The sequence below is a fragment of the Nicotiana tomentosiformis genome, chromosome 5, assembly GCF_000390325.3.
Source record: "Nicotiana tomentosiformis chromosome 5, ASM39032v3, whole genome shotgun sequence".
NCBI lineage: Eukaryota > Viridiplantae > Streptophyta > Magnoliopsida > Solanales > Solanaceae > Nicotiana > Nicotiana tomentosiformis.
In genome coordinates this window covers 121,812,434-121,825,173 of record NC_090816.1, presented here as the reverse complement: position 1 = coordinate 121,825,173, position 12,740 = coordinate 121,812,434, and the positions used below count along the sequence as shown (strand labels likewise).

At 40.9% G+C, this 12,740-nt stretch overlaps 1 protein-coding gene across 1 annotated transcript; it reads left to right on the top strand.

Annotated features, from left to right (window-relative positions):
* Positions 1-3,675: 3,675 nt before the first annotated feature.
* On the top strand, positions 3,676-5,757 carry LOC104103772 (cytochrome P450 77A1-like). Its single transcript, XM_009611702.4, has 2 exons — positions 3,676-4,731; positions 4,826-5,757. Exons 1-2 carry the CDS (start codon positions 3,882-3,884, stop codon positions 5,479-5,481), a joined length of 1,506 nt encoding a protein of 501 aa, XP_009609997.1. The 5' UTR covers positions 3,676-3,881; the 3' UTR covers positions 5,482-5,757.
* The last annotated feature ends 6,983 nt before the right edge of the window (positions 5,758-12,740 follow it).

Genomic DNA, 12,740 nt, shown 5'->3' with positions numbered 1-12,740 from the left:
TTGGATTGTCCCAGCGGTGTTTACTAGCAAGGTTATCTCTCCTTTTTTGGTCTCGCATGCCATGTTAAACCAGTTCAATACCCGGACCACTGGTATAATTTGTTCCTGTAACCCTAATTGCACTACGACCCTTGATATGATAATGTTGGTCGAGCTACCTGGATCAAACAACACACGTTTAACTCGAGATTTATTTATATGTACGGATATTACCAGTGCATCATTGTAAAGTTGTATGATGCCCTCGGCATCTTTGTTGCTCAAGGAAATGGCTCCCTCTGGGACATAGTCCCGAGTGAATTATTCCCTCGTGATAGATACTTTAGTGCACTTTATCATTGGTCCCTAGGGAACATCGACTCCTTTGATGATCATGTTGATCACGTACTGAGGCTCCACTTTTTCGACGTGTTTGTTGGAGTCCCTATTCCTGAGGTGATTTTTAGCGCGCTCACTCAGAAATTCTCGGAGGTCCCCTTTGTTGAATAACCGGGCAACTTCTTTCCTTAATTTTCGACAATCTTCGGTCTTGTGACTGTGAGTGTCGTAATATTTACATATCAAATTAGGGTCTCTTTGGGTAGGATCGGACAGCAATGGCCAGGGCCATTTGGTCTCTTTTATATGCCCTATAGCTGACACGATGATGGTGGCGTCCACGTTGAAGTTGTACTTCGACAATCTCGATGCTTCCCTGATCCCGAGCGGATTGTCGAAACTATTCTAGCTCATTAGACTTCGGCCACCGGACCCTCGATCACTTCTCTTCTCATTTCTTGTGCTATATGGTTGACGCCCAGACCCATTTACTCTGTCCGCGTTGTATGGTTTATATCGATCTCGGACCGGTCTCGACTTTTGATCAATAATTCTCTTAGATCTATCATCGGCCATGATTGGGTAAGCAGATCCAAAAGGGGCACCGAGTTGGTCATCCCTGACCTTCATCTTCGATTGGTACCTGTTGTGGACGTCGGCCCAGGTTACCGTCGGGTACTCCACCAAATTTTGTTTTAGTTGTTGAAAGGCCAAGGATCTTCGGGGGTTGAGCCCCTGAGTGAATGCCTAAACGGCCCAATCATTTTCAACCGGTGGTAGGTCCATCCATTCCATCTCGAATCTTGACACGAACTCCCTGAGCATCTTGTTATGTCTTTGTTTAACCTTGAAGAGATTTGACTTTCTGGTCTCGACCTTGATGGCCCCGGTATGGGCCTTTACGAAAGCATCTGCAAGCATAGGAAACGAGTCAATAGAGTTTGGGGACAAGTTGTGATACCATATCATTGCTCCCTTGGACAAAGTCTCCCCAAACTTCTTCAGTAACACTAATTCAATCTCATCGTCATCCAAATCGTTCCCATTGATCGTACATGTATAGGAGATCACATACTTATTTGGATCTGTGGTCCTATTATATTTGGGGATGTCGGGTATACAAAACCTCTTTGGGATCGGCTTTGGTGCCGCGCTCGGAGAAAAGGGATTCTGGATAAATTTCTTGGAGTTCGGCCCCTTCAATATCAGAGGTGCTCCTGGGATCTGATCGACCCTGGAATTGTAAGTTTCTACCTTCTTGTCATTAGCCTCAATCTTTTCTCCCCTAACTCCACCTGTTTCATCAACGCTTCGAGCAATTTTCATTACGGCTTCACCCGATTTCTCGTCAATTTGGTCTCTTCGGGTGCTTTCCCGGGATTGTTCGAGCTCGACCCTGTTGGGGGCATGACTTTGATTCTATAGTTATGCTATTGCCACTTGTTGAGCCTGAAGCATTTCGAAGATTAGTTGTAGGCTCATCCCATCACCTTCGCCGTCGGACACTTCTCGAGTTGTTGGTCAGGGTCCCTCGTGAACACTATTTTCGAGGTCAGTTGGCAAATTGACGTTGATGGCCCCCTACGAATTAGCATTGACTGGATCGATAGCCGGGACACCGTTGGAATTGGTAGGGGGCACCTCGTTACTGAGCACCATATTATTATTTTTGCCATGATGGCAAGACTCAGCGTCAATGTTCAAGGGAGCAGACTGAGAGTTTGACATTTTCGGGCTGACCTGAAATTAAAACTTCAAAGAACAAGCGTAAAATAGGGTGTTATGAAGATTTGTATCAAATCACACTATTATCCTTAGCCCCACAGTGGGAGCCAAATTATTTACCCTAAAATTGGGTAACAATTAAATTTGTACGCGATTTTAAGGACATGATTTAATTGTATACGAATAATTAAGAATATTAGATAAATGAATTTGAAACGAAAGAAATGTTCAAACCAATTACAATGTTATGGCCAAGCCTGAACTTAGATTGAACAATGACCTCGTTTTCAATTGGACCTTCGGTTCGAGTCCAGTCGTGAATGAATAACAGAACAAGTGAGCAAAATTCTTCATAGTAGTTAGAAGGTAAAAATAAACTTTTATTGCTTGAATCGCATATTAAAATGTGTTAGAATAAAGAAAAACTTTCCCTTTATATAGTAGGAGAGTTTTAGTGCTAGTACAAGTCTAGAAAAAAGGTAAAATCTTCTTTTTCCTGTAATTGTTGATCCATAATAGACATCGAGCGAGAATATTCGCATTGTAATATCCGGTTGAGGGCGAGTATTGCGCCCCCTTATCAGTCATGCATAACCGTCCATTGCGTCTCCCTAGGTCTAGAAGTCATACTCGGTCCAGGGTGTGTCATTTTACCGCATTCGATGTTGAATATATCGTTCATCCTTCCCTGGTCGCAACAACTCTTTGGCTCGCGGATCCGTGTTTCCCTCTTGTTCTTTCATCAGGGAATCGAGTTAGACATTACCCCGATTTTACCCGTACGCAAGATTGAAAGAGAACAAATTATTTCATTTAAAATAGGAGCAAAATGTTGATAAATTAAAATTGGAACCGAATTTCCGAAATAAGTAATAAATGCATGATAATTGGCAGGATAGGTAAGATATCTCCCAAAGTTTGCGGCTTTAATTAACCTCTCTTCCTTCGCTGAAATAATTTGACAACTAATCCATATTATTAGGGTTCAATGCTACTGGTTCTTCGATTTAATTAACTGCTGATTTTAGTTGAGCTTTTCAAGTATTAGCTAGTTGTTGTTGTAAAGTAATGCCGTCTCTATAGATAGGTCCTTTTTCAGTTGAAATTTTAATGACTATTGGTAAGGTAGTGGAACTAGTTGGATTGACGCCGACTCATCTGTCTCTCTGTGTCCAAATGATCCACCATTTCCCCTTCCTAATCTTTTTCACCAATATTCTAGTACTTATGTGGAAGGGAGCTTTGGAGCGACCGTAGATAGTTATTTTCATGTGATTTATTGGTCATAAATTCGAGTAAAAGCAGTTTAATGCTTGTATTATGATAGTCTATCTATGTCACACCCTTGGGTACAGTTCTTTTTCGACTTTGCGTGAATACGAGATACTTTGTCTCCATGTGACCTATAAGTCACAAGTTCAACCCGTTGAATTAGCCACAAATGCTTGTATCAGGATAGAATGCCTATGTCACATCCCTTGGGGTACTGCTCTTCCCCGAACCCCGCATAAATATGGGATAATTTGTACACAGACTTTCATTTCCCTTCTTTGTAGTACTTCTGTAGCAGTACTACTGTATTTTTCTTCATACTAGTACTAAGTATAAAGAACGCCCGTCTTACCTATCTTATTTGCATTTAATTTATGCATGTAAAGTTAAATACTTTCAATTAACATGCATAGTTTTTTTCTCTTTTCTTTAATTACTGTAACAGCATTTATTATCTCCTAACTATAATTTCAAGCTTTTTTCCATTCTTATACTCCTTTTTCCTCACTAGCTAGTTCCACTCATTACTTCCATCTCAATTGTATACATCACTAACTTTCATAACAATGGACCTCTTATTCACAGCTTTAGCATTTCTTCTCTTAAATCTCATCTTCTTGTTCACACGCAAAAACAAATCAAAAAAACTCAATCTTCCTCCAGGACCACCGGGTTGGCCGGTAGTCGGTAACCTTTTTCAAGTAGCTGGTTCTGGTAAGCAATTTTTCGAATACATTACAGAACTCAAACCAAAATATGGCTCCATTTTCACACTCAAAATGGGTGCTCGTACTATGATTATTGTTAGCAGTGCTGACTTGGCTTATGAAGCTTTAATCGAAAAGGGTCAGATATTCGCTACCCGCCCGAGTGAGAACCCGACCCGAACCATTTTCAGTTGCAACAAGTTCAGTGTCAATGCAGCAATTTACGGGCCACTTTGGCGATCCCTTAGAAGAAACATGGTCCAAAATATGCTTAGTTCGAGTAGAGTGAAAGAGTTTCGTGATTGTAGAGAAATAGCAATGGATAAGTTGATTGAAAGGATTCATGCAGATGCTAAGGCCAATAACGACGTCGTTTGGGTGCTGAAAAACGTGCGTTTCGCGGTGTTTTATATACTTTTGGCTATGTGTTTTGGTGTTGAAATGGATGAAAAAATGATTGAAACCGTTGATCAAATGATGAAGGATGTGTTAATTGAGCTTCTTCCAAGAATAGATGATTATCTTCCTATATTGAGCTTATTTGTTGGGTATAAACAACGTAAGAAAGTTCAAGAAGTTCGCAAGCAACAAATCGAAACACTTGTCCCTTTGATCGAGAAACGTCGTAGAGCTGTACAAAATCCTGGGTCCGACAAGACTGCAGCCTCATTTTCGTACCTAGACACTTTGTTCGAAGTGAAAGTCGAAGGTATAGAGTTATATTATATGGCCATCTCGTTTAAAAATTTAAGTTTTAAGAAAAAACATATGTTTAAATATTTACTTAATTATATTTTCAACAGGTAGAAAATCAGGACCGACAAATCCGGAACTTGTAACCCTATGTTCAGAATTCTTGAACGGTGGGACCGACACAACTGCAACAGCATTAGAGTGGGCCATAGGGAGACTGATCGAAAACCCAAGCATACAAAAGAGAATGTATGAAGAGATCAGAAGCACAGTGGGTGATAGAAAGGTTGATGAGAAGGACATGGAGAAGATGCCTTACTTAAACGCCGTTGTAAAAGAGTTGTTACGTAAACATCCTCCTACGTACTTTGTACTAACCCATGCAGTAACAGAGCCAGTTAAATTGGGCGGGTATGACATACCCACGGATGCTAATGTGGAGTTTTTCTCACATGCGATCTCGCATGACCCGAAGATTTGGTCCGACCCTGAGAAGTTCGACCCGGATAGGTTTCTATCGGGGCGAGAGGACGCTGATATAACAGGTGTGACAAAAGTGAAAATGATGCCATTTGGTGTCGGGCGGAGAATTTGCCCGGGTTTGGGTCTGGGAACGGTGCATGTGAATTTGATGTTGGCCCGAATGGTTCAAGAGTTTGAATGGTCCGCTTACCCGGAAAATAGCAAAGTGGATTTTAGTGAGAAGTTGGTATTTACTGTGGTGATGAAAAATCCTTTAAGAGCTAAGGTCAAACCAAGAATGTAAGTGGTGTAATTTCATTAAGATTACAAGTCCAAAATTGGTTAAAATATTTTCACGTTTATTTTTGTTCGAAATTTCTGTTTGATTGGTTTGTGGGAAATAAGGTGGTGACATTCTCAATATTTTACCTTTTCATCTTTATAGCCGATTCTTCTGAAGTTTATTTCTATTCATCGGCAGTTGTTTTTTAGTTGATTTATCAATAATGGAATGTAGAGAAAAGAAAACATAAATGCCTTACTTGGAGCTTATTATAAGACTTGTTTTATTTTCTTTTCATTTGACTCTTTATTCCCTTTGGAACTTGTATCAACCATACCCCTCAAGTTTTCTGAATATCAAGTATCGACACCTCTGGTTACATTTTTACTTTCTATAATTAAATCACAAGTTCTAGTATGGCTTATTGCGCAAAAACTGTTTCATGATTTGAAGTTTATAGGTTGTGAAGTTTATAATATGCATATGTTCAATAGACTTTTTAACAAAAATATATATAAAGTTTGGACTAATATTACCGGGTTCTACTGATATTTTGGATGCTAACTATGTCTATTATGAAGAAGCACGAGCTTTAGTAAGTTATGTAGGTATTTGCTAGTAACGACAACAGTTGAAAAGAACTGCTATTTCAAGAGAAATTATAAGTGTGGGGGACCATTGCTATTTTAATGTTTCCTTTTGTTGTTGGGCATTTAATATAAATATTTTTATGGACCTAGAAGCATTTTGTTCGTCGGTCCAATTATGCATGTCAAGTATTTTTCGAGCCTTAAGTTATGGGAATCACCTTCTTAAACCAATAAAGATGGTATGCCCAAGTATGATGGATGTTATAAAATATAGCTCAAAGTAACAATATATACCAAGAAAAAACAAGTTAAGAGATATAGAGATATAGAGAGAAGGAAGATATTTTCTTCTTCAATTGTGTGATCTTTCCATCAATTACAAGGCATTTATATAAGCATAAAAAGTGAAGAAATATGTCATTAAGCATTTGAGATCATGGAGGAAGATCACGGGGAGGTTATGGAGTTACAATCATAACTCCATAAGTATTATAGTAGTGAAAGTTATGGAGATAACAGAGAAGAGTAGTGAGCATTACTCCTTTGGTGGTTATGGACATCCACCATAATTCACGATTTTATAACACTCTCCCTTGGATGTCCATAGATAATGTGTCTCGTTAAAACTTTGCTAGGAAAAAGAGTACACATATCATGTAATACGCATTGCTTGCTGCCTCATTAAAAACCTTGCTAGGAAAACCTAGTGGGATAAAACCATAGCTAAGGAAAAAAGAGTACAACGCGTATTTGCCTCCCCCTGATGAAAACATTAATTTATTTCACCTAGATGATGTGTTCCGATCCTGTATACCAACTTCTCAAATGATGAGGTTGATCATGCTTCATTGAATAGAATCACCAAATTATCAAGCGAACAAATTCATTGAACATCTATTTCACCGTTCGGTGAAGATTGTGTCTCATAAAGAACTTTGATGAAATATATGATTTATTCTGTCTCCTTCAATATATCCTTCTTTCAATTGAGATAAGCAAACATTATCATCTTCACTATTATTGGAGTCTTTTTTTCAAAGTAAAGTCACACACCGGTTGTGTGTTGAGTGACTTGATTTATCAATTGCCAGTATATTGGCATTGGTGAATAAGTATCAACAATTGATTGCCTTATGAAATAATAATATGGCAGTTGTCACGACCCAATTTCCCCCCGTGTGACGTCATGACGGCACCTAGTCTCTACAACTAGGTAAGCCTATTATTTTTGCGGAATAATGAAATAAATATAAATTTAACCAACTATTCAAAAATACACAACAAATCCCAAAACCCGGAATATCGTGAATCACAAACTACAAAAGGAAAAATCTCGTGTCTCTATACATCAGAATCTAACAAGGAAAATACATAAGATAATGAACATGAGAAAGAGTAGAAGGGGACTCTGAGCTCTGCGGACGCGGCAGATATATCTTGAAGTCTCCAAAACTGTCCCGGCTCACTGATAGTGCGGCTGATAAGGTGCACCTGGATCTGCATACGAAAAACATGTGCAGAGAGTAGCATGAGTACACCACAATCGGTACCTAGTAAGTGCCAAGCCTAACCTCGGTCGAGTAGTGACGAGGTCATGGTAGGGCCCTACTGGCAAATATCTAATAAAAATAATATAGAGTGTAATACCGCAATAAAATAAAGGATAAAATTTAACAATAATGAAATCATAGAAGGTAACAACTCAGTACACATAAAAACATAACAGAGGATCTCCCAAGATACCGTATCGTAGTCCCAAACGTAAATGTGCAGGGGGGATCTCCCGAAATACCGTTTCATAGTCCCAAAGTAAATATGCAAGACACGGGGATCTCCCGAAATACCGTTCCGTAGTCCTAAAGTAAATATGCAAGACATGGGGATCTCCCGGAATAACGTTCCGTAGTCCCAAAGTAAATATGCAGTACATGCGGATCTCCCGCAATACCGTTCCGTAGTCCCAAAGTAAATATGCAGCGCGAACGATAGAAATACAACTACATCACGAAATTCTTACAACTTAGACTAAGTACTAGTCAGGGAAAAAGCAAAAAATTCACTAAGCATGTTGCACATAATTCACATAAATAATTAATACACGTAGACATGTTGTATTAGACTAAACATGATAGCTACAAATATTGGAATAACTCAATTAAGAATGAAAATAGATTAGTACTCATTAAAATGGTATAACTCAAAATAACAGAAAAATATGATGTTGCTCAATAAGAAAATCGAGTTTTACCACAACTAGCCCGTGTACGTACTCGTCACCTCATGTACACGGCGCTCACATATCACAATAATTCCAAATCTTAAAGGGATTTCCCCCACACAAAGTTAGGCAAGCCACTTACCTCGAACCAAGCTCAATCAATCGGTCATAATGCCTTTTCCATGAATATCCGGCTCCGAATAGTCCAAATCTAGCCAAAAGCAATTACATATCATAAATACAACCATAATAGACTCGTCTAATTAATGAAATCAACACTTTAACAAAACAATTCTGAAATTAACTCAAAAATTGCCCGTGGGGCCGATGTCTCAGAATCGGGTAAAAGTCACAAAATACGAACATACATTCGCTCACGAGTCTAACCATATAAAATTTACTCAAATCCGACCACAAATCCCTTTCAAAACTCGAAATCTTTGTTGAAGAAGTTCTTACAATTGTTTCCCAATTTCAACCCCAAAAATTCGAAATTAAAGAGGAAATTAATGATAGATCAATGAAATATAACCATAAAGGAGTTAAGAATCGTTACCCAATCGATATATTTGAAAACACCTCAAAATCTCATCCAAATCCGAGCTCCTTATCTCAAGTTTTGGTAAAATGGCAAAACCCCCATTTTTTGGAAACTTTAACACTGCCCAATGATTTCTTAATCGCGATCGCAAAGAACAACTTTGCTGCCCCAGATATTACTCTACGCGATCGCGTAAAACACCATGCGAATGCGATGCTCTGGCTCCCCTACTCATGCGATCGCGAACATCCGCACGCGTTCGCGATGAGCAAAGCGCGTGGTCCAGTTGTGGTACACTTAACCCTACATGATCGCGACCTTGTCTCTACGTTCGCGAAGCACCACCTCACATCACTACGCGTTCGCATGCCAATATCCGTGAACGCGAAGAATAATTCCATCCTCTGCCCAGCTAACCCTACGCGATCGCGGATCACCCCACGCGATCGCGTGTAAGGAAACCAAAACTCAGATACTAGAAAACTTCAGCAACCCCCTAAGTCAAAAAATAGATCCGTTGGGCGTCCAAAACTCACCCGAGGCCCCCATGACCTCGGCCAAAGATACCAACCGATCCTGAAACACCATACGAACTTAGTCGAGCTCTCAAATCACATCAAACAACGCTAAAATCACGAATCACCCTCCAATTCAAACTTAAAGAACTTGAAACTTCAAAATTCTACAACCGATGTCGAAACCTATCAAATCACGTCCGATTGACCTCAAATTTTGCGCACAAGTCATAATCAACATTACGGACCTACTCCAATTCCCGGAATCGGAAAATGACCCCGATATAAAAAATTCCACTACCGGCCCAAAACTCTAAAAAATTGACTTTTGCCATTTCAAGCCTAAATGAGCAACGGACCTCCAAAACACAATCCGGACACGCCCTTAAACCCAAAATCACCTAACGGAGCTAACGAAACTGACAAAATTCCATTCCGGAGTCGTCTTCACACAGTTCTGACTGCGGTCCAAATCCTAAGGCTTAAGCTCTCATTTAGAGACTAAGTATCCCAAAACACATCGAAACTCAAAACCAATCATCCCGGCAAGTCAAAATAGCAGAAATAGATATGGAGAAAGCAGTTAATAGGGTTTCAGGGCTCTAAATCTCAAAATGACCGGTCGGGTCGTTACATCCTCCCCCTCTTAAAACAACCGTTCGTCCTCGAACGAGCATAGAGACATACCTGAAGTGGTGAAAAGATGAGGATAACGGCTGCGTATATCCTGCTCGGTCTCCTAAGTCGCCTCCTTGACCGGATGTCCCCTCCAATGAACCTTCACGAAAGCAATGTTCTTTGATCATAGCTTTCTGACATGCCTGTCTAAAATAGCCACTGGCTCCTCAACATAAGATAGATCCTTGTCCAATTGAACTGAGCTGAAATCCAACACATGGGACGAATCGCCGTGATACTTCTGGAGCATAGAAACGTGGAATACTGGATGAACTCCTGCTAGACTGGGAGGCAAGGAAAGATCATAAGCAACCTCCCCAACTCGACACAACACCTCAAATGGACCAATGAACCTTGTGCTCAGCTTGCACTTCTTTCCAAACCTCATAACGCCCTTGATAGGCGAAACCCAGAGCAAGACTTGCTCTCTAACCATGAATGCCACATCGCGAACCTTCCGATCCGCATAACTCTTTTGTCTGGACTGGGCTGTGCGAAGTCTATCTTGAATCACCTTCACTTTTTCTAAGGCATCCTCAACCAAGTCTGTTCCTAACAGTCTGGCCTCGCCGGGTTCGAACCAACCCATTGGGAACCGACACCGCCTACCGTACAGAGCCTCATACGGTGCCATCTGAATGCTGGACTGATAACTGTTGTTATAAGTAAACTACGCAAGTGGCAAGAAATGGTCCCAAGCACCCCCAAAATCTATCATACACGTACGGAGCATATCCTCTAATATCTGAATAGTGCGCTCGAACTGCCCGTCCGTTTGAGGGTGAAATGATGTGCTCAACTTAACCCTAGTACCCAACTCATGTTGTACAGCTCTCCAGAACCATGATGTAAATTGCGTTCCCTCTTCAGAGATAATAGATACCGGTACGCCATGAAGCCTGACGATCTCACAGATGTAGATTCGAGCTAGCTGCTTAGAAGAATAGGTAGTCATCACAGGAATGAAATGAGCCAACTTGGTCAGCCTATCCACAATCACCCAAACTACATCAAACTTCCGTTGAGTCCGTGGGAGACTAACAACGAAGTCCATAGTGATCCGCTCCCATTTCCACTTCAGAATATCTATCTTCTGAAGCAATCCACCTGGTCGCTGATGGTCATATTTTACCTGCTCGAAATTCAGACATCGAGCCACATATTCTACTATGTTCTTCTTCATTCTCCTCCATCAGTAATGTTGTTTCAAGCCCTGATAATCTTTGCGGCACCCAGATGAATAGAGTACCACGAACTGTGAGCCTCCTGGAGAATCAACTCACGTAAACCATCTACATTGGGCACACATAGCCTGCCCTTCATCCTCAATGCACCATTATTTCCAAAAGTGACCTCCTCAGCATTACTGTGTTGGACCGTGTCCTTAAGGACAAGCAGATGGGGGTCATCATATTGACGCTCCCTGATACGATCATAAAGAGAAGACCGAGAGACCACACAAGCCAATACTCGACTCGGGTCAGAAATATCCAATCTCACAAACTGGCTGGCTAAGCCTGAACATCCAATGCCAATGGCCTCTCTGCTGCTGGTAGATATGCTAAACTCCTCAAACTCTCTGCCCGGAGACTCAAAGCATCGGCCTCCACATTGGCCTTCCCAGGGTGGTACAAAATAGTGATATCATAATCCTTAAGCATCTCCAACCACCTCCGCTGACGTAAGTTAGGATCTTTCTGCTTAAGCAGATGCTGCAAACTCCGATGATCGGTGTAAATATCACAAGGAACACCGTACAAATATTGTCACCATATTTTCAAGGCATGAACAATAGTTGCTAACTCAAGGTCGGGGACAAGATAGTTCTTTTCGTGCACCTTCAACTGTCTGGACGCGTAGGCAATCACTCTACCGTCCTACATCAACACCGCGCCGAGACCAATCCGCGATGCATCACAATATACAGTATAAGACCCCAAAGCTGTAGGTAATACCAATACTTGGGTTGTAGTCAAAGCTGTCTTGAGCTTCTGAAAGCTCTACTCACATTCCTCTGTCCACCTGAACGGAGCACCCTTATGGGTCAGCCCGATCATAGGTGCTGCAATAGACGAGAAACCCTCTACAAATCGGCGGTAATACCCCGCCAAACCAAGAAAACTCTGGATCTCGATAACTGAGGACGGTCTGGGCCAACTCTACACTGCTTCAATCTTCTTCGGATCCACCTGGATATCCTCACTCGATACTATATGACCCAAGAATTCCACTGAGTCTAGCCAAAACTCACACTTTGAAAATTTTGCATATAACTTCTTTTCTCTCAGGGTATGAAGTGCAGTCTTCAGGTGCTGCTCATGATTTTCTCGAGTCGGGGAGTACACCAGAAGGTCGTCAATAAACACAATGACGAATGAATCAAGATAAGGACAGAACACATTGTGCATCAAATGCATAAAAGTTGTTGGGGCTTTGGTCAGCCCAAAAGACATCACAAGAAACTCATAGTGACCATATCTGGTCCTGAAAGCAGTCTTCAAGATATTTTGTTCCCGAATCTTCAACTGATGATATCCTGAACGTAAGTCAATCTCTAAAAACACTCTGGCACCTTGTAACTGATCAAATAAGTCATCAATACGAGGCAATGGATACAGGTTCTTCACAGTGACTTTGTTCAACTGGCGGTAATCAATACACATATGCATAGAACCATCCTTCTTCTTCACAAATAAGACAGGAGCACCCCAAGGTGACACACTGGCCGAATGAAACCC

Bases quoted from the DNA above. Each gene is read 5' to 3' on its own strand.
- LOC104103772 (XM_009611702.4), top strand. From the start codon at position 3,882: ATGGACCTCTTATTCACAGCTTTAGCATTTCTTCTCTTAAATCTCATC. The intron at 4,732-4,825 runs GTATAGAGTTAT...TATTTTCAACAG, and splicing joins GTTCGAAGTGAAAGTCGAAG to GTAGAAAATCAGGACCGACA.